Raw genomic sequence first — 22,193 nt, 5'->3', positions numbered from 1 at the left:
TTTAATTATTTGTAAATTATGTACCACACGTCATAATTTTTTTTTCTTGTGTATTTTAGCTGGAAAGATGGACATTCCTCTCTAGAGTGAGGTGATTCAGGTTGTTAATTATGCCTTAGGCAAACACCGCTCTGTGTGTTTTGACTTAAGATAATTTGTGTGCGTTTTCTGGGAAGCCTGGTGTCAATGTGTATAATACCGTGTGTAAGTACTGTTAGCGTTAGTGTGTTATTTTTTTTAACATGGTATCTTTGTAAGGGTATTGTGGATATCATCTACGTCTAGACCTGTGTTGTCCATACGGTAAACACTAGTCATTTGTGGCTACTTAAATTCAATTAAAATCAAACAAATTTTATAATTCATCTCCTCAGTTACAGGGGGCTCATTTCTGTTGGTCTTTGCCATATTGGCCAATGGCCATCATTGGACAGGACAGATACACAACCCATTCAAGATTACAGAAAATCTTACTGCACAGCCCTGCCTGTCCCAGGGTGTATGTTCATCTTCTCACGTGCTTGTATGTGTCCTGGTTCATGAATTTATGTATGGGTAAGGCCCATCATGTGTTTCATTAGTTCATTTTTTACTCCTGGCTTGTTTGTGTATCTGCTTATGTGACTCTGTATGTTTTTGTATATACCCATGAGTGCCTGTATGAATCCCTGTGTGTGCCCCTGGCCGTGCAGCATACCCTTTCTCCCTGCCCCTGTGTTGGCATTTTGTTTAAAACAAAACAACCCTTCCCAGTTACACATTCTTTTTTCCTTATCACTAGAAGAGGGGATCTTTGTAGTTGGATTCACCACCACCCTTCCCCATCAATCTGTAGCTTAAACTTTTAGCCAAATTCAGTTTAGTTGTTTATACTGTCACTAAGTTGTAAATGTGGAAATGTTGATCACTGGTATGGTTTCAGACCTAGAAAAGATCTTTGAGACATTTTTTAAAATTAAATGTAAATTGTTCAGTTGTACAACATTCCTCTGATGATCATTCTTGCATATCTCCAGTGATTAACATTAGTGGATACATGGAAGTTGGAAAATTCCTCATTGTTATTTTTGCCTGCTGTACTAGGTTCTTCTATCATTGTACACAGTCTTTCCCCCTCTATACCCTGTGAATTATTTGAAGGCATTATCTTGACTTGTCCAAATCTTCTTTATCCAAAAGTTGATTTTTAGATTATCTCTTCTAGGATGGTTGTTTGTTAAGATCCTTTTTGGACCTCTGTACCAGGGTTGTGTAGGTCAGAACCAGATTTCCTCAGGATGTAGTGTGTTTGGACTTTTAGTAATTGCAATCAGTAGCAATTAGTGATAAAATGAACAAATTTTGCTAAATCTTTGAAGTTTCCAAAGGCTCATAGTTAAAAGCTTAAAATCAGTAAAATTTTCTAAAAGAATCTGAAACATTCCGTGTTGCTTGGGTTTTCTGCTTTATTTAGGAGGACAAGAATTACACATATATCTACTCATAATAAGGTAAAGAGCATAAAAATAAGGCTTAGGTGAAAGTTCCAGCTAAATACGAAGATATCTACATAAAATCTGCCATCTGCCCCATTCAGAAAGAATTTTGAGGCCAAGAATAAAGGGCTCAATCTATGCTGGGTAGAATTTCAAAGTCTAAGTCTCTAAGGCTTCTTTCAAGACCAGAGTTTCTGTGGAGTTATCCTTCACAAGAATTCATACTGATTCTTAGAACATTGTGTCCTACTGATTATAGAAATGTCAATTTGGAGTACCACATATTCATACTGACTCATAGTAGCACATTACACTGAATTTCCATCTCCAGCTTAGTGCCACAAAGTATGTTATAAACTTATTCATTCATTTGTAGTTTTATTATCCAACAGAGACACCTTGGCTGTCATCACCCATAATATATTTGTTTCATCCTCAGTACTAGAATACACATTAAAGTGTGGGATACTACCTGCATTCCTTTTTTGACTTACATTACTTTTGAGCGCATGAAAAATTGATATAGTTCCAAATGTAAGAATAACTATAAGATACACTTAAAGAACTGTCCTTCTTCCTGTTCTACCTATTCCCATTTCCTCACCCCTCCCCTTTATCCCTTCCCATCCCTATCATTTTATTTGTTTTTAGTTTATATTTTGTTTGGGCACATGAGTAGGTGCATACATATCTTTTGTTTCCTATCCCTTATTGTGTGAAAAGTAGGTAATTAAGTTCTTTCCTTTATATCTAGTTTAATATCTAGATGAGTCACAGAAATCTCAAATTTTTAGCAACTTTAAGAGAATGAAGAATAATTACTAAAATTAAACTGAGCTATTGAACATGCTATTATTCTCTATCCATAGACATTTTGGCCCTTATAAATACATAAAGGCACTCGCCATTTATCCTAAATGTAAGCACAACATTGTAGTGGGTATCCTGATTGCCATTCTGTTCTTTCAAGACACTCATCTTTATTTCTAAACTAAGAGTATATGCAAACTTAAAAACTTCTGATAAACATAAAATTTTAAGCTACATGGATCTCAGATGCTACTCAGCTCCAAGATTCTGTGAGTCTTTGTTCCCATGGTACCTTCATTCTGACATTCCAGACTGCAGGAGAATCATTTTCACTGAGACATTTACAGGGAACGTTACTCACTGGACTTGAACCTCCTCTACTAAAGTTTGAACATGGTTGGAATGGAATATAAAATGAAGAATACCTTGCTAGTAAGCGACCCCATATATATGCGGAAGGTCCTCGTGAACAACATGGGAGAAGAGAAGAGGACCAGGCTCCACATTCAAAAACTCCAGAAGGCTTTACATTCCCGGTTCAGGGAGATTGATAAGGAAAAGGAAAACCTGAGGAAGTTCTTGGGAAAGCTTCACAAGACAACTGGCTATTTTCCTCGACTGCCATTCTGGTGACCAGTGCTTCTGTAGGTGAGGAGTTCTTGGAAAAGATTCAACACAAAATGCATGGGAGTCTCCTGTTATCCATATCTGACTCAAGAAAGCAGTGTAAGAAACCACGGGGACTAGTTAAAAAGAAAAATGACTATACAACTGAACATATAAATGGCTGGTCTGTATGACAAAGAACAGATGCCTCCTACAAGCAAGGAATAGTCATTTTTTTCCAGATGATCCTAGTTTTTATGACTTGACTGGTAATATGCAGTGCGCATGTTTTTTCTGTTGAGACTTTCTTTGAGACAAGAATAACTCTTAGCTGTTGTAAAGAACTTTCTGATACTGATCATGGAATACATCTATTTGCTTTAATCCTGTTCTTTTCTCATTGCTTTATTTTTTAAGTTTTTAATAAAGTTGAGGTAAAATTAGAATGAAAATTATATAAAAGAAGCATAGAATCTTGATTCAAATTCAGGTTTTGCCTTGTATTAACATGTGTGATGCCGAACTTAGAAACTTTTTTCTTTTATTCAAGATGGTGATTAAACCCTTATATTAAAAGATTGCTTTAAGGGTTGAATAATGTATGCACAGACATCTCCAAAATGGCAATTGTATTCCAATTGATTTTCTTTTAATTGGTATTTTCATTTACTATGTAATGAAACCCAGATTCTTTTCTTAATTCATCTACTAACATATCTCTAGGTAAGTTCATTTCTGTTCATAAGCTGTACTTTATATAATATGAAAACTGGATTAGACTACTCAGTAGGCCCCTTCTTGCTTTAGGTTCTGGGTTTATTTGGGCTCTATTTAAAGCAATCAGATATGTAAAAATTTGAGTTGGGTACCAGCAGGCTTTGAGCTACAGGTAGGCACTTAGCATCCAAGGATCACTCTTTTGAGGAACACAGAAAAAGCATTTATGTGGGACATCTCACAACAATGAGGTGGTCAGAGCTTAGTATGCTGTGAAGGGACTGATAGGTACAGGCATTTTGGGCTTATTTATAATAAACAATAGCCCAGGCTGATAACTGGATCAGAAAGCTCTACAGGGTAGTAGCAGCTTGAGTTTTTCATCTGCTGGCTCCATGCTGTTTTATAATTTAAATTGCATGCTACTTTGTGATATCCAAGTTTGGAGCCAGTGATAAAGCATTCTAAAGACCCCAAATCCTACACGATTTGGAAATTCATTTGCAGTTAACTTACAAAGTAGGGAAAACAAGGAGATGGGTTTGATTTATTCAATCTCTTTAGTCAGTAGACAACTGTGGTCCCTTTGAAACATGTCCTTAGGTATCCATAAAACTTTGTGTATCAGTCCACATGCAGCAGGATGGTGGGCAGTTAACAGATGCCCCCTCACGGCCATTGTGTAATCTGCGGTTATGTAGTTGTCCAACAACATGATCCCTAAGAAATACTGTGATTCAGCTCAGAGTTCCAACCATATAGCCATTTGGGGATTCCTTGGGCACGATTAAGTGTCTGTTCATCACTGTGATGTGGTCCACATTCATGCTGTTTCTACTTTCCCCAGAATAGTGATCCTTGGGTGGTCAGTGTCAGGGGGACTAATAGAAAGCTCATTCGTGGCATTGGAGAATTGGTTGTGGCTAGTGTTGCTTGTGGGAAATAAGTAAAAATCAGATTTTGTTCCCAAGTAAAAATCTACAAGAATTTTGAGCCATACGCAGTATAGGAAATAATTGCAGTGTTGGATGGAGCAGTTTGTGATAAGGGAGAGGATTAGATTCTTGTTCTGGTTCACCAAGCGTCCTCTTTCTTGTTGCCTATATATTCAGTGTTCCTGGGGAAGGAAGTTTGTGTAATTTGGTGCAATTCCAAGTGATGGAACGTAATGTTATGGACATACCTTATTTTATTAAACTTTGCTTTACTGTGTTTCTCAGATGTTGCATTTTTTTTTTTTAACAAATTGAGGGTTTGTGGCATCCCTGTGTCAAATAAGGCAAATGCTGTTTTTCTAATGTACTTATTACTTCATGTCTCTCCTATTTTGGTAACTGCAGTATTTCAAATTTTTTCATAATTATTGCATCGATTATGTTGATCTGTGATCAGTGATCTTCAATGTAAATATTGTAATTATTTTGGGGCACCATGAATTGCACCCACAGAATATGGTGAAATAATGCTGTGTATGTTCTGACTGTCCCACCAACCAGCATTCTCCCATGAAGTTAGGCCAAACAGTAGCTTAACAATGGCGTCTGTTTTCAAGTGGAAAGAAGAGTTGCATGTCTCTCACTTTCAATGAAAACTACAAATGATTTAGTGAGGAAGTCATGTAGAAAGTTGATAGACACCGAAAGATAAGCTTCATGACTGTAAACTAAGTTGTGAATACAAAGGAAAGGTTTTATTCTTTTCTTAATGGATTTAGAATTTCTTTTTTTCTTTTATTGAAGTAACATTGTTAACAACACATATGGCTCAGGAGTACAGGTTCAAATCTCAGATGTATGTTGTTTCCACAACAACCCCCACCATCAAAGCACCCATAATCCTGTACTAGTCTAGGCCTTGGGGTCCCCTAACCCCTTTGTTCTCACCCACTTTCTCTCCCTCTAGTAGCCACAAGTCTGCAGTCATATTTCTAGGGCTTGTTTTGGTTTAATTTTCTCTAGTTCCACTTTTTTTCCCCTCTGTATTCCACATATCTGATATTTATCTTTCCCCTTCTGACTTACTTTACTTACCATAATCCGCCACCAGTTCTAAACATGTTGTCACAAATGGCAAGAGTTCATCTTTTGTTTCATCACTGAGTAGTGTTTCATTGCATATGTAAACCACTCCTTAATTCACTGCTGTATCTCTGGGCATTTAGGCTGCTTCCCTAATGACTATTATTAATAGTAATGAACATAGGGGTGTATTTTTCCCTTTAAATGACTGCTTTTGTAGGTAGCTACACAGCAGTGGAATGGCTGTTTCATGTTATCGGTTTTTAATATTTTTGAAGAACCTTCCTACTGTTTTCTACAGGAGTTGCACAGCAGTCCCATGAAGGTTCCTTTTTCTTCACATCCTCACCACTAATCACAGAACAGGATTTTGTCCCTATGGCCCTGTCCATGGTTCTGCCAGCATATCTCCTAGAGACTAGCAGAGTGCCTTATCCATGACACTGCACACGACTGCCTGGGGAAAACACCCATTTTACACCACAGAGTAGGAAGATTAAAAAATATTTACTTAATTACATATTCAAACAACAAAAACCAACCATGTTACAAACCCAGAATCAACATGAGCTGAATAATCAGTTAACTTAATGGGTTAACTGCACTCCTGTTGTCACGCATATTCCTGTCTGGAAAAACAGTGATAATACTGACCTTACTTAGGAGAATTTAAATATAAAGCCATAAAGCCCAGAGCTTGGCTGCTGGCAAGCATTTGATAGTCAACAGTCCTCTCCCAATGCTGATGAAACAATCACTTCCGCTGCTGTATGGATCCAAGCTCTGAGACGGACACCATTCCCTCAGCTGTGCTGCACTTCAAAGTAGTAGGACCTAAGGATACTCGTGCCCATGCTCCTGGCTTCCACACCCACGATGCTCATGCTGTCACTCTCCACATGGGTGAACCCACTGCGAAGGAAGGGACACACTGCTATTAGTGGGAGAAAAGGACCCTTTTTTAAGAGTAAAGTATTTCCATAGAGGAGGAGTATAACCATGCACCTACCCTGCTGAGAAAAATCTGTGATTCTAAAGCCCTCATTTTAAAAGGATGCAAAAGTGTGTCCTTTCAAACTTTTATAATCTCAACTCCACTGATTCTCCTCCACTTCCTGTGTTTGGTGAATATACCTATGATTTTGGATTATGGAGGGAGGGCCACATTGGCATCCACCTGTCTTGACTGTGTGCCCCTATGGGACGGCCATATCTTTGACCTTGTTTCATCTGGAAGATGCCAACTGTAGGTGGTGGTTTTGCATGTGACAGGAGAATGTATCAGTGGTACACAGTATCTTTTTTAACATAAGCTGAGTGGGGACTTGCCGTAGGTCCCAGATGGGGAGGGGAAGGCTAGGCTAAGACTCTTGTCTGTCCCACCCTGTACAATGACCTTCCTGAAGAAGTGCCGCTCGGGGTCTAGGTAAGGTCATTCCACAGGCAGGTGAAAGGAAGGAGAAGCAATTACCTGGCCCATCTGTGGGACCCCCCAAGCAAATGATAGCAGCTCTTGAGGACAGGAAATTTATTTTCTTTATTCCACATGTAGACTCTCAAGGAGAGGTCAAAGGAAGAGGTGATGACGCGGCTCTGGTCCTTGAAATGAAAAGCTATGTGAGGCAGGAACATGGTCTCTGAAGTGGGGAGTGAAGATGGGGTGGGTGGCACCATACTCACCACCCACATGGATGTGATGGGCCGCTGGTGGTCCTGGAAGGCTGCCAGTTGGAGGCCATGGATAGTGAAGAGCACCAATTCTGAGCCTGACACCAGCAGGATCACCTGAGAGCCATGGCCCTTCATGAGATGAGGCGGCATCATGGTATCCGACAGAAGGAAACTTGCAATTTCTTGTACTTTTTGAAATAAAAACACATAGATTGACACCTCTCCATAGCAGCTGAGAGTCTGGAATAGATAAGCTTCACCTAAGATGATGTGGTACATTCAGAAGAGGAACACCTTGGCAATTATACCTGCATTCAATCATGATCATGCACTTACTCCCCCAGATTCCCATTCATGGTTCTAAAGCAATATGAAGCCTTACTTCCGGGGCTGCATGACTGAAGGCAGTATCACATGGAGGACTGCCACTGGTGCTCATGACATCCACAGTAAGTCTACCTGCTGTCTCCCCTTTCCATCTATGATGAGCCCATAAGAATGGCCACATGAGAGCCATGACATCTTCGACATCTACCAAAGGTCATCATCACCTTTTATACTACATAGCATTATTTATTAAAAAAAAATAAACTGGATCATTTCTTAAAATGCATAATGAATTCTTCTTTTGAAGAATTCATGCGTTTTCTTGTATCAGACAAGGGACTTATATTATACATCCTGTTCCCCTTTTTCCTCAGCTGCCAGGAAGCTCAGAGTAAAATTTATGGTCAAATGATAATATATAAACAAACATAATACAAAAGAGAAAATGCCAAAGACCAGAGGGAAGGCATGTCAGTATGACCCAGGGTTTCGGAGACCTAAAAGAAGAGGGCTGGTCTGTGGGTCTTATTTCCTACTGGGCTAGGAACTCCTTGGGGAAGACAGAGGTATGGCTTTTATTCATTTTGTGGATACTTGGTGCTGAGAACAGTGCATTTAACACTGTTGGGAGAAGAGAGGTAAGAATGATGGAAGGATGGTGAGACGGGAGTTTCAGTGGACAGTGAATCCCAGGGCCACAAAGTGGAAGTACTCAATCAGTCACTCAGTACATAAATCACAGACAACAAAATACTTGCTAGGCTACTATATTCACTGAGAAAAATGAAAAAGTACCCTAAAGGAAGCAGGGGACTCTGCACTTGAAGCAGCCTAATGCAATGGTGGCGACAGTCCCAACACAGGGTTCTTACCCAGAATGTCCACATTATCCCTGGACTTCTTGGCCTCTAGCTCATAAGTAGTAACAACCAACTGCATGCCGTTATCACTTCTGTGCATCACTATGAGCCTGGCCACCTCATCAGGTGCCCAGCAAGCTCTGGAGGTCAGCAAGATGGGGAGGGTGGCGGAGACAGGTGACTCGTCTTCCAATGGACACAGCAAGGAGCACGTTTGGAACACCTGGGGAAAAGCCAAGGCGAGAGTGGGCATGCATCTGACCTGGAGCACTGCAAGAAGCCTCCTATCGCCTCTGCCCGCATACACACACCCACCATGACCTTGGTGGATCTTACTAGGCAGCTTGGGTCATCTGTGGGCCCTCTTTACCAGATTGCAATGCCCAGAATGGCATGTTTCATAGCAGCCCTCGTTTGCCTGCTGGAAATGCCTCAGCACACAGGACCCAGTGTGGCCAGTGTGGTGGACAGTTGAAACAAAGGCCTTCTGGTTCTGAGTGGAGGCATGTCACACTTTGCTGTGCCCTCAGTGTTGTTCTACATATTCCTTTGCTACCTCAGCACCTGACCCCAAATGCCCCCTCTACTGGTGCTGCTCACTCATGCTGTGGCCTGTCTGGCTGCCCTTCCTGCCCACTGGCCTCCCTGGCTACCAGGTTCCAGCATGGCTGGTTCATCCTGGAATTCTTTTTCCTGGCTACCAAACCTAACATGTCCCAGAGCTGCTCCAGCTGTCTGCTTTCTTTTCTTCTCTAATTTCCAGGTCAGGCCAGGACTCAGAAATTGTATCACTCTCTCTGCGCCTAGAGCACTGGCAGAGAAACCTCCCCCCAATCTCCCCCCCACACACACACACACACAGGCTGGTGACACATACGCCACAGTCTGTAGAGTCTGTGCCTTTTCCCCAGCTGGTCAGCATTCCTCTGGGCTTGAGCTGCAACTATTGTTCTCAACCTCATGGGATCTCTGTTATCAGATCACTAGATGTCTCAAGAGATGTTCCACCAGGTTTAGCTAATGCCCCAAAGCTCTTCTCAACAGAACTCCAGCAGGACAGCTGACCCCCTTCAGCCTGTGGGGAGCGCAGCATCCCAGAAAGCCCAGCAGTGCCACCAATTCAGCCAGTGTCTTGAGGTCACTGCTATGGTGAACTGTCACCAGTGACTTCATCATGGTAGCTGCAGGCCTTGGTCCTACATGAGGAGCCTTCCTCCCAGATGCATCCTACAGGCCTAGGGTGCAGAACACAATACTTTGCTCACAGTGTCAGCCCCTAGTGCAAGGAACACAACCCGACACTGACCTTCGGGCCCAGGTCTGAGTTCCTCGTCGACACGAACACCCACTGCCAGTCAGGAGAGCAAAGAAGACTCATGGGGTTGTTGGGAAACACGCTCACTTTGGAAAGCAGCTGCAGCTGGGGCAGGGTCAAGGTGTAGAGAGCCCCTTCAGCACAGGCGGCCTGTAATAGAAGGGTCTAGAATTGTGCAGGGAGCAGCATCTATGCACTTGCCCCACAGGTGGTGGCTGCTGCTGCACCACTCCTCACCAAGGTAACACTTGTTATTTTAAATTCACACTTGGCAGTCGTTTCCAAAGGTACTGGAGTTAATGAATTCATACACACATGATGGAATTTTGACAGATTAAAATAGCATTGACAGCTACTTCATGAACCTCATTCTAGTACTGTTATCTGGCTTCCCCTGCTTGGCATGCTCCCGAGATTCATCCACGTTGTCCGCACGTCCAGTTTGCTCCTTCCTTGGCTTTAAGTACATCCTTGCTGCTTAATGGGAACATGTTCTGAGAAATGCCGTTGTGCAGTTGATCCTTGTGTGAATGTCACAGAAAGTATACAAGTCTAGATAGTGTGTTCACCCTCCACTGCCAAGACTCCACGGTATACAGTCCAGAGGACCACGGGCACATATGCAGTTTTACACAGTATGGGAAATATAAATTAGTATCAAAATAAGTAGCAAATTATTCTCCAAAATGTCATGCCACACCTTGGCAAACACATTTTTGATTTCAGCTTTTGAGGCTGAAACAGTACTGATTTGCTGTGGTTTTAAATTGCATTTTGCTGATGACTGATAGTAGAACATCTTTTCATGTGCTAATGGCCAATTTTATGGTTTATTTTGTGAAATGTTCAAATCTCTTGCCTACTTTAAAAGTTGGGCTGCCTTCTTTTTACTGGTTGCTAACAGTTCTGTATATTCCTGACAAAAGTCTTGTGTTATTTATGACAAATATTTTCTTCCAGTATGAAGTTTACTTCTTTTTCTTAACTGTCTTCTGAAAAGCAAAAGTTCTGAATTTGAGTAAGTCCAATTTAACAAGTTTTTTTCTATATAGTCAGTGCTCTGTGTGATAAGATATCTTTACCTACCAAGAGTCTCTCTGGTGGTGCAGAGGTTAAAGTCTCAATACTATGAAGCTACTATCCGCCAATGCAGCATAAGTTTGATCTCTGGTCAGGGACATGGCACAGCAGACCTCTCCTGTCCTGCCTGCTGCTCCCCTCAGCAGTGTATTTCAGTAAATCTTCCTGTTCTCCTCACTCTATCTCCGGTGAATCCTCTCACCACTTCACCCCCCACCCACCAACTTCTGGGCTTAGACCCCAGTTCTTGTATGCTTTAATAAAATTTTTTAAATCTTAAAAAAAATCTTTACCTACCTATGACAATTTTTTACTACTACAAAAAAAAAAGCACACTAGAATAGAGAAGTGAATTTAGCAAGATTGCTGGATAGGTCTACATACAAAAATCAAGTGTATTTCTATGTGCATGTATATAGAAATGATTTCTACATATGTGCTATATAAGCAATTTCCTTATAAATGCAAAAGTGTACTTTCTTCTGTATTCCTTAACATAATATGCTATATATGAACAGTGACAAATTGGAACGTGAATTTTTTAAATATTTAAAATACTATGAAATACTTATGAATTATTTTAACAACTTACATGTAAATCTTGTTTACTTAAATCTGTGACATTCCGTTGAGAGAAATAATGAAGGCCTACATAAATGGAGATGTACATACCATGTTCACAGCTTAGAAGATAATATTAAGATGTCAATTGTCCCAAATCAATCTGGATTCAATGCCATCAAAATATGAGTAAGCAGTTTTGTAGAAATTGGCAAATGACTTGAAAATGTTTGTGGAAATGCCTGTATTTTTGAAAAAAAGGCTGGAGGTTACAACTTTATATAAATCTGCTGCCAGTGAGGCTTGTGTTCACTGTCAGACACAGAGGGGTTGAAATTGACCTCTTCTAGTAGGGTCAGTTGACATTTTGACAAAGGCACCAATGTAATTCAGTGATGAAAAGGTGGCCTTTCCTACAGATACTGAACATTCATTAGAAAAACTGAGCCTCAGCCTGACCTTGTACTGCTCATATCACTAACTTGAAATGAGCCACTGCTTTGCACACAGAACTCAGAACCCCTGGGTTAAAGAAGAAACCACACAGATTTAAGCCAGGGCTCCAGGGTGCCAGGTAGCTATCCAGGGACCCACTAGACTGTTGGCAGTTCATTACTGTTCAGCCGTAGAAATGGGGTTACTTTGCTGGCCGGTTCAGGACCGTAGTGGTGACAGGTCCCCACTCAGTAGCCAGCAGTGGGCCCTTGAGTATCTGACTTCCCATTCTATGACCAGCACTTAAGGAGTTAGAGTGGGATCCCCAGATCAGCACTCTTAAGCAGTGTAACAGATGTTTCCCATAGTACTTTCCTTGAAATTCCTTGCCATTTATTTTCTGTATACTTTAGGCCACCTTTTGAGACATCTGCAATTAGCCCTCTATCTTCCTGGGATGCTGATCTAATATTATGTCAAGTCCCCTAAAAGTAAAAACTTCTGACTTGTAGGCTTTTGGTCCAAATGAATGGCTGCATAGTTTGCTTTTGGCTGGCATCTCCGGTGCATTTTCTATTACTTTTAGCTCCAGCCTTCCTTAAGTGCCCTACATTAGATGAGTTGTGTATTTTCCTTGGGCTGCCCATTATTTTCAGTTCCCAGAATGCATGAGGCCCTATCAACAAGGCCACAGAAGCCTCCTGACTGCAATGAAGCGACATCTTGAAGATCAAGCACCTGAGCCATTTGGTGCACACTTTTGCAAGAGGAAGCAGGCTTCACACGACGCTTCTGGAGAAGGCCATCCTCTGAGTAAACAAGCTCATGTGCTACCCACAAGATGCACCTGTCACAAGTAAGGTGCCCACCAGAATGGACTAACCCTAATAGAGGGTGGGCCCAACAGCTGGCACATATGGTTGAACCTCAAGCTGCCTTCCCTGATGCTGCAGCCCCAGTTGGATGTGTTTACACTCCATGGTCATTGCCAACTATGTGGCTGCAAGGCAGCAGAAATAAAAGTCACCCAGGGCTTCCCCTTTTGGAGTGAAGACCTCAGGAACCCTTGCCTCCCAGATGCCCCATATATAAATGGTGCTGCTACATGTCATACACCCCCACCCCCTTTGGAGACCCTGACATCATCAACAGCAACCAAGATACTCATCTTCCTTCTAAATATACACAAGGCGGAGTTCTCCAGCAAGTCATTCAAGAGAATGTTTGTTTGGTGGCTCCACAGAGCACCAGAACAGTTTACATACACAGTAAATTACAATAAATTAAATGTAACTGAGAGTCTGCCCTGCTGATGTCTTGATGTCTGACAGCTCATCTCTGTTGGGCCCATGAGGAAGGCTGCGGGGAGCGGGTAGCACATAAGGCTGGCTCACACTCAGCCTGAGTCAGGCCCTCCCTGTGTTTGTGTGTGGGGAGACGACCAGACAGCCAGACGCAGCATTCCCCCGGGAGCCCTCCTCCCATCCAGTCACCCAGGTGACAGATTAACCTTTTCAGGCTCTTTGGTGGCATCAGAGTCCCGATTGCCATGTCAAAGCTTGGGTTGTACTGACCTTGTCTCCCTGGGATAACCATAAGGCACATTCTTCTTCCTCTTAGGACTCACAAGTTACAGGCTTTTACTTTTTGGGAATCAGATTAGAGATGCAGCATTGCCTTACATTTAATCTTCCTAGGAAATTCAAGGATCTCAGACTTTTTAATTCTTCATGCTTATGAGGAATCTCACTCTAACATGAGGCTTTAAAGTCATTAGACGCTGCCGTAGCCAACCTCGAGGTGTGTGAAGTTCTATCCTAATGTTCTCGGTGTCATTCGTCACTTTTCCTGTTTCTGTGAGATCAAATGTATTATCGCTGCTCGTTTGCCTGAAGAAGCCCCATTAGTATTTTTTCACAAATTTCCCATGTTTATTTGTAATGTATTTCCCTTCAGTTTTGAAGAATACTTCTGTTACAGAACTTTTGTTTGGCAGTTACTTCTGCTGTTAAATAGATTTTTTTCTTCAGTTAAGATGGGAACCACACACTTTTTTTTTTCTTTAATTTATCCTGCTAAAGATTTGTAGGCCTTCCCTGGCTTAAAGCTCTTAGCCTATTTAATTAAAAAAAAAAAAATCTATCTAGTTTCTGTCCCATTCACTCCCTGAATAATATCAAATACTAGGATTTGATATTAAGAGGTAAAGTTAAGAGGTTATGTCTATGATTCCTTTATTGTCTTGCTACTCTGAGTGTGCTCTGTGCAACTGGGGGCATCAATAATCCCAAGAAGCTTGTTAAAAAGTCAATCTCAGGGCCTCCCTGGTGGCACAGTGGTTTCACCAGCCACTGAAGCATGAATTCGATACCCAGGCTGGGAGCTGACCGACATGGCATAGCAGGCCGCTCCTGTCTCGCCTGCTGTTGCCCTCAGCAGTGTATTTCAGTAGTTCTGCCTGTTCTGCTCACCACTCTGTCTCTGGTGAATCCTCTCACCCCCTGCACCTCAGGCCTGCATCCCAGTTCTTGTATTCATAAATAAATAAATCTTTTTAAAAAAGTCAAAATTTCATGTATTCCCAAGGACCCCAAATGAGAATCTGCATTTAAAAAAAACCAAGTGATTCATAACCTCATAGTCTGAACCAGTATACAAGTCTCACCCTGTGTTTGCATTCATCACACTGATAGCTGCTTCATTCTGGGTAACTTTTTAAGCTTCCAGTTCACTTACCCTCTTCTATATTCCTAAATTTTCATTGGTGTATATAACACACATGGAAAATTGCATATAAAGCAGAGTTCAATAAATCATTACAAAACAAATGTTCATATCACCATCCAAGTTAAAAAGAACATAGAAAGGGACCTGTGAACTGCCCCCAATTCCCCTTTCCTCCCCCAATCCTATGATTCAGCTCACCATCCTACTATCCAACCCATCCTCTGTATTTGAGTATTCTGTTGTTATTGTTTGTTGTTCTAAGTCATCTGCTGACATCTGTCCTCCTCTGTGGATCCCATGTTGACTTCTGTGCCTTCAGGTGCCTTAGAGTAAACGCAACAGGACAAAACAGCCCAGCACTGGGGCCACAGCTTTGATGCCTGCCGTCTCCAGAAGGCTGCCCTTGAAATGGTCTGGCCTTTTCAGCTCTCCTCTACTAGCAGATCTAGATAGTCTAATTTTACCATCTGTTCTTCACAGAGATGAGCATGAACTTCATGGTCCACATTCCCAGGAGGGACATATAGTTTTTTCTTCATCTGTGCAACATATTCTTAAGTTATGCTGGATAACTAATAATACTTTTCCTTCTCAAATGACTACACCGTTGTTTATAGGAAATCTCTTTCACCAGGTATTGCTATTTTGTTAGCTGAGACTTAGATCCTTTACAGTCAGCTCTCTTTACACATGAAATTGGTCCTGGATCTTTGCTCATTTTGTCACTTGGGACACCAGTCCACTAATTTACAAAGAACTTCTGCCCCACAGGGGAGACCACCGCCTCCAGTCAAGAGCCACTCCCTCGACATGGCTAAATACTTCCAGTGCCCAAGAGTCATGTTAAAAGCAAGAGTCCTGACAATAGAAGACTGGTGAAGTTTTGGGCAAATGTCACATGTCAAACTTGCCTTAGTTTTTCCCATGTGGGCCCTTGCCAGGATTGCAGAGGAATAAAAACGCTGATCTAAGTCCAGGAGAGAGGGCAGGAGTGTGAATGCGGGGCTGGGTGGCACTGAGAGAAAGCCCTCACTTGGGGCCTGGATGGAGGTGCCAGCCATCAGGGCAGCCACGTGCCAGGGTTCACAAGCTGAAAGTCCACTGGGCCTGAGAGCCAGTCACTCACCAGCAGGAAGGGGCCGTCCGGGTGGTCACAGGCCTCCAAGGCAGACGAGTGTGAGGGGAGGCAGTAGCAGGCCAACTCCCACCCGTCCTCTGCCTTCCATGCTTTGATCTGTCCTCGCTCATCCACGGTGACAACCAGCTGCAGCCGAGGGTAGGTCACTAAGTTCACCAAAGCAGCAGGCTGGAGAGGGCTGGACCAGATCTCAATGCCCTGGGCAAGAACAAAGTGAACAGAGCATGTTAGACAGGCATTGTTTATTTCAGAAACGTGTTACTTTCACTGTTCAACTACCGTCAGCACACACGGGCACCAAGGAAGGACTCTGCCCAGGGAGTGTCCATAGTACCCAAGGAAACATAGCATGGAAGTTGGGTTTGCATGGCCAGTCATGTCCTACACAGGCCGGCAGGGCCTGAGCCTGGTGTGGACTTCCTGTGGGGGGTGGTGCCATGAGGAGGACTGAGGCCCGGGCCCAGTGGTTTCAGGCTCAAGGAGAAGCTAGCAGGGGCATGCGATACTTCACTGCATGGTATTGCAGTGAGTGGAGCTGCCGCACCCTGCTGTGGGTCCCTGCTCTGCTGTCTGGGCACTAAGTTCACTAGAAAGAAGCTAGTGACTTTGGCAGACATGAGTAATAGGGAGTGAACACTCACGGGCCCAGAGGAGCTACAGAATGAAGGGAGGACCCAAGGTGCCCTGTGGTAAGCTGTGGTTCTCCTGGAAAAAACCCCTCAGAGGCTGGGCTCTGTTTACAAGTGGGCCACTGCAGAACCCCTCGATTTGCATCTTTCCTCTCTCAACGTGTCTCCACTTGTATCCAATTAGGATGAGAAATAATAAGCACTCTGCTCAAATGCCATGAGAACCAATAAGAAAACAGGGAAGCTTTCTGAAGTGACAACCAAATGTGAACTGTGAGGTTATCAGTTTTAACACTTGGTGTGCATGAGGAGGTGACCAAAACCTGCAACTGGCTGGGCAAAGTCACCTGACAGGCTGGCCGCAGCACCAGTATGGACATCTCAGGTCTGAGTGCTGGCCCCCACCAGGCACTGTTCGCATGCCCTTCTGCTAAGCAGGGCAGCGTAGGGCATCTGCCATCAGTCAGACTGGTGCTTGCAGCTTGCACTGGCACAGCCATCCAGTCCCTCAGCTCTGATGCTGTCAGTCCTCACCCTCCTTATCGGGGCTCACCCTCCTCACTTCACGTCTCTTGTACTGGCTGAATAAGGATGAAGGGTGTCTCAGACTGAGTATACCGCAAGCATGGGGTCCACCTTCACCCCTTTACTCACCTCGTGTACATCCCAGGCACGCACAGTGCCATCGGAGGACACAGTGCACACCACCGACTTCTCCTGCCCATCAAAACGGTACTCATTGTTTGAGATGTATGCCAACTCGTCTATCTCTCCTGAAAGAGAACAGACTGACCTTGAACATGCACAAACTTCTGGGATGGGAACACTCCACCTGGTGAAAGCACAGGCAGGAAGTCAAGCCTGTCTCTCAGGAGTAAGATAAGCTCACATTAGGGAACAGCGCTGGCTAGAGATGGGGCTGCTGCAGCCCCAAACGACCAGGACCGCCCACCCTTTGTCTTAAGCCTGTAACCGTGAACAACTCCTCAGTCTCTCAGTGTTGGCTTCTTTTTCAGAAATCAATGCAGTGACCCCCTCCTCTTGGGGTCACTTTGAGGACACGTGACATAACACAGACGTAGAAGCCATCAGAGTTCTCATGGAGTGCTTCCAATTGACTGGTGGAAACATCAAGTTCTGGGACTTGACTGGGGGTGCCCACTCCTGCCCCCATACCTTTGTGGCCAGCAATGGCTTTGCAAGTGAAATCCTTCTCTGGCCTCCCCGACTCCATTCGGAATTCCAGCTCGGATCGGCAGAGATAGTACTGTTTCCATGTCTGGGTGCCCAGGACCATGTGGGAGGCCTTACATGAGGACCACCGTCTCAGACACAGCTGCCTGAAAAAAGGACCCACAATCCCAGGTAGGGTGGAGCAGTCCTTGGAAGGTATTCTGGTATTAAGATGCCTAACTGTGACCCCTGGCTGATTCACCATCTGTTAGCTTGGAAAACCCATTCTACCCACACAGACCTGTTTTCCCCTTGGTTAAATGGGGGCATGATGAAATGACAAGAGAATGGCTCACTTTTGTGTATCCAGTTAGGGGTCCTGATCCTCATTCCACACATGAGGACAGAGAGACAGAGGCTAAGTAATGAACCCATGGTCATACAGTCTTGGTCATGAAACTGGAATTCATGAGCCTGAATTCCTGGGCATCCCAACTCTTGTTGAATTGTCTATGCCTCCCCTTAATACTGTCAGCCTGATGTTGTGGCTCTGTTACATGCACAGTGTTTATAATTTTTAGATCTTCCTGATAGATTGACTTAGCATAAAACATCCTTCATCTCTAGTAATGCTTTTTGTCTTAATATCTCTTTTGTCTCAAACTAGCCTGGCTATTCCAACCCTTTTGGTACCTACTTACATGGTATATGTTTCCTTTCTTTGATTTTCAACCTGTCTATATCTTAAAACCTAAAATATGTCTCCCTAGATAGCATAAAGTTGGATCTTTTTTTTTAAAGATTTATTTATTTATGCATATAGAGCTGGGGTATAGGCCAGAGGTGCAGGGGTGGTGAGAGGATTCACCAGAGGCAGAGTGGGGATCAGAACAGGCAGATCAACGAAGTACACTGCTGAGGGGAGCAGCGGGCAGGTTAGGAGAGGTCTGCCGCGCCATGTGGTCACCTCCGGGTAAGGCGGGAATCAAACTCGTGGAAGTGGCTTTAGCTTCTCAGTGCTGTGCCTTAACCCACTGCGCCACCAAGGAGGGTCAGGATCATATTTTTTAATCCCTTCTACCAACCTTTTATGGGAGTATTTAATTTATATAATTTATGTATCTTTTTTTTTTAAAGATTTATTTATTTATGCATATAGAGCTGGGGTATAGGCCAGAGGTGCAGGGGTGGTGAGAGGATTCACCACACACACAGAGCGGGGAGAAGAACAGGCAGATCGATAAAGTACACTGCTGAGGGGAGCAGCAGGCAGGTCAGGAGAGGTCTGCCATGCCATGTGGGTCACCTCCCGGGCAGGCGGGAATTGAACTCATGCTGAAGTGGCTTTAGCTTCTTACTGCTGTGCTTTAACCCACTGCGCCACCAGGGAGGCCCCAATTTATGTATCTTAATGTAGTAAAAAGATAGGCTTTACATATGTCATTTGGTGGGTTTTTTTTTTGAAATAAAAAGAGACCCTAACATTAACATTGTCTCTATGGGCTCCACATGTAGCCAAGCTAAGTTTAACAGAGCACACAGCTGTGGAGAATAACTGGAAATAAAGAAAGGGCAGGGTCCTACTTATCAGGAAGGCCTCGTCAGAGCACCTAAGGAAGGAACAAGCGCCGAGAACCCGGGGCTGTTCCAGATTGCCTGTGAAGGAAGGAGGATCCGCCAGGAGTCTGGTCAGAATGCGTACTTCTCCTGACGCTGCTTCCAAAGCCAATCTTGCCTTTTCCTTAATGCTAGCCACAGATTGTATGCTGATGGGGGTCTAACATGAGGATGTCCACTAAATCTCTCTCTGGAGCTTCTACCATGCATCCTGTCCTGAGGAGGATCATAAACACTGAAATACAAGAAAGTTCTTTCCTCAAAACTGACAAAAGAGATTAAGATAGTTTTTCTAATTCATATTATAAGTAATGAAAAGCCAACAAAATACCAGTGCTTTTGTTTTAGTCTTAGTTTTCACCGAAAACTAAGTATGGGAAGATTAGATTCCAGAATGTACAGATACCCTAAAAATAAAGACATCAAGCAAAATTTCTCTCCATGTTTAGACTACTGCCACGTGTGAACAGCTGTTTTCCATGACTAATGATTAAAACTAAAAATAGCCCCTAGTGACAGAGTCAAGGCCACACTCTGCCCAGTTTCAGCAACAGGCAGAAGATCTGACACATCTTGGGACAAAAGAGAAGATGTCAGATTCCAAATTAGGGCAAGGAGGAAAGAACACTTATTTTAAGTGCTAATATCATACATATGTAAATTACTGTGTTGTTACACCAAAGTTAGATTAAAAATCATTTGTTGATTGTCTTATCTCAGCCAGCTGCATTCACTTGCTGTACATTTCTGCTCAGTTGGGCACCCCTGCTATTAATCTTCCACTGGATTAATAAAATCTCTCATGTTCCAGTATACCATAAAACAAGCTTACGCCCAACCAAGCTTACGCCAACCAAGGAGTTTCTTGCTTATAGGGAATGTGTTGTCAACAGAGCAAGAAACACAGAAGGCTCTAAGGACTTAAGCAGTGCTCCCACCTCTCCCTGGCAAGTTACTCTCCCAAGCACTCACTCTTCTTCACTCACCTCCACAGTTCCTTGGTTGTTGAAACCTCATTCCAGGCCTAGAACAAGAGAGAGAAAAAAGGTATCTGGGTGATGGAGTTAGAACCTGCTAGGCCCTGTGAAGGGGACAAGGCAGCTGCTTCAGATCCAGAACCTACACTCAAGAAATACATACACCCTGGGAGTTAGAAATCTCTCTGGACTGGGGGCTCTCTGGTGGTGCAAGGTCTAAGGTAACTATGAAGTTACCTGCAGCTACTGCAGCCCAAGTTTAGTCCCCAGTCAGGGAGCTGACTGACCCACATGGCACAGCAGACCTCTCCTGTCTTGCCTGCTGCTCCCCTCAGCAGTGTGTTTCAGTGTATCCGCCTGTTCTGCTCCCCACTCTCTCTGGTGAGTCCTCTCACCCCCCAGCCCTGGCCTGAAGCCCAGCTCCTATATGCATTAATAAATAAATCTTTAAAAAAGAAAAGAAGAAACATTTCTGGACAAACAAAACAACCAAATAATAAGTACAAAAGGAGAGAATGACCAACTCTGTGAGACCAGTGGGCTCAGAAATGATTACTGGTAAAATCCCAAAGGATGTATGGGTGTTCCCTAACAGAAAAGGGCAGGAAGACGTAGAATTACTCAGCCTCGACTTGAGAAAAGTGCCTTAACTAGAATCTATGTTTCTGGGAAAAGACTGGTTTTGTACTGGCTACAGATTGGTTTGGATCAAATCCCTTAAATCATAATGGCAAGCACAGTGAGAAGCCAATTACCAATTAAGAGTGGGAGAGTGGCAGGTCAAACTGATTTAGGATGATTACTGCTCTCCAAGAAGCAAAGACTGGAAATAAGGGCTGAGCAGCAGTCCTGAGGGAAGGCTGGGGCCCTGGGCACTGGCCCAGGGAATATTCCAGCAAGTCCAAGAGAAAAGCAAAGATCAGTCGCCTTGAGGAGGGCACGCAGGGCCCCACACCATGCAGGATTTGGAGGCTCGGGGTGGTCCGGAAGGGGAGGAGGGCGTCTAAGCCCCACCCTCCCTCTGTGAGAACAGCCAAGGCGCCAGCTCCTGCACTGTGCCAGGCTGGCCGAGTGACTGTGGGCAACTGTTTGGGACTTTAATTATTCATGAAAACCAGTCTCTTCTTGGTATGTTGAAAATTATAACCACAGAACTCAAGCAATTATCTGTTTTTAATCTTTGTGTTCCACAATACAATAATGTATTTTAAAAGTAAAGAAGCCCATGTACTCTACAAATAATTACTGAGGCTACACTAAGTGCCAAAAACAATAATGCAAAAGACAAATTCCCAGTTCTTGAGGAAAGTGTCGGGGAAAGCAGACACTAACCCACACACTGTAGGGCTCTCACCGGCACAGGTGAGCACAAACGGTAGGGCAGGGCGGGGGTGGGAAGGAGGAGAGCTGTGCAGGCACAGACTAAGCCTGCAGGGGGCGCCTGCTCTCTGGTAAGGCCCCTGAGGAAAATCCCAGAATATTCCAGAAGAGAGGGAAGAAGTCTGATACGCGTGCCAATCCCAAGTTGCACCTCGTTCAGACAACCGAGGGTTCAGAGTGGGGAGAGTTTCCAGGGGAGGCCCTCCAAGGGTCGCCAGGGTCCCATTCTGGGCACAGGGCTGGCCGCCCATCACCGGTTCAGGGCCACTGAACCGGTGGGGAAACTGAGGCCCGGTGGGCAGGGCCGGCCAGCCGCGCCCGTGAGTGTAGTCCCGCCTCCCTCCCAGGATAAGGCGCGCTACCTTGTCCACCTGGGCGGCGCAGAGCAGGTCTCGCGCCTCCAGGTAGGAGAAGACATGCAGGAGCTCATGAAGCCCCAGCTGCGGCTCCATTGCGCCCTCCGTGCCCGCCGCTCCGCCCAGCCACACCATCGCCGCGCCCCCGCCCCGCAGCCAAGCCCCGCCCAGCCCGCCACACTTACGACCCACAGCCAAGCCCCGCCCAGTCCGCCACACTTCCGACCCGCAGCCAAGCCCCGCCCAGTCCGCCACACTTCCGACACGCAGCCAAGCCCCGCCCAGTCCGCCACACTTCCGACACGCAGCCAAGCCCCGCCC

General features: G+C 44.2%; 1 protein-coding gene across 1 annotated transcript; it reads right to left on the bottom strand.

The window, feature by feature from the left end:
* Positions 1-5,334: 5,334 nt before the first annotated feature.
* On the bottom strand, positions 5,335-21,968 carry LOC101623886 (F-box/WD repeat-containing protein 12-like). The gene is made up of 10 exons (XM_004685039.2): positions 21,879-21,968; positions 20,146-20,183; positions 17,546-17,709; positions 17,024-17,142; positions 15,729-15,938; positions 9,791-9,949; positions 8,497-8,707; positions 7,307-7,485; positions 7,098-7,225; positions 5,335-6,538 (listed from the first exon to the last, which is right to left on the bottom strand). Exons 1-10 carry the CDS (start codon positions 21,966-21,968, stop codon positions 6,430-6,432), a joined length of 1,407 nt encoding a protein of 468 aa, XP_004685096.1. The 3' UTR covers positions 5,335-6,429.
* Positions 21,969-22,193: the final 225 nt, after the last annotated feature.

The sequence above is a fragment of the Condylura cristata genome, unplaced genomic scaffold, assembly GCF_000260355.1.
Source record: "Condylura cristata isolate star-nosed mole 26May11 unplaced genomic scaffold, ConCri1.0 scaffold00017, whole genome shotgun sequence".
Classification (NCBI taxonomy): domain Eukaryota; kingdom Metazoa; phylum Chordata; class Mammalia; order Eulipotyphla; family Talpidae; genus Condylura; species Condylura cristata.
The sequence above is the reverse complement of the archived record's forward strand: the minus strand, read 5'-3'. Positions and strand labels throughout refer to the sequence as shown.

Coding starts and splice junctions, on each gene's coding strand:
- LOC101623886 (XM_004685039.2), bottom strand. CDS start 21,968: ATGGAGCCGCAGCTGGGGCTTCATGAGCTCCTGCATGTCTTCTCCTAC. Junction 9,950..15,728: donor CGGACGGCCCCTTCCTGCTG/GTGAGTGACTGG, acceptor CTTCTATTACAG/GCCGCCTGTGCTGAAGGGGC. Junction 6,539..7,097: donor GGGTCCCACAGATGGGCCAG/GTAATTGCTTCT, acceptor CTTCCTTCGCAG/TGGGTTCACCCATGTGGAGA.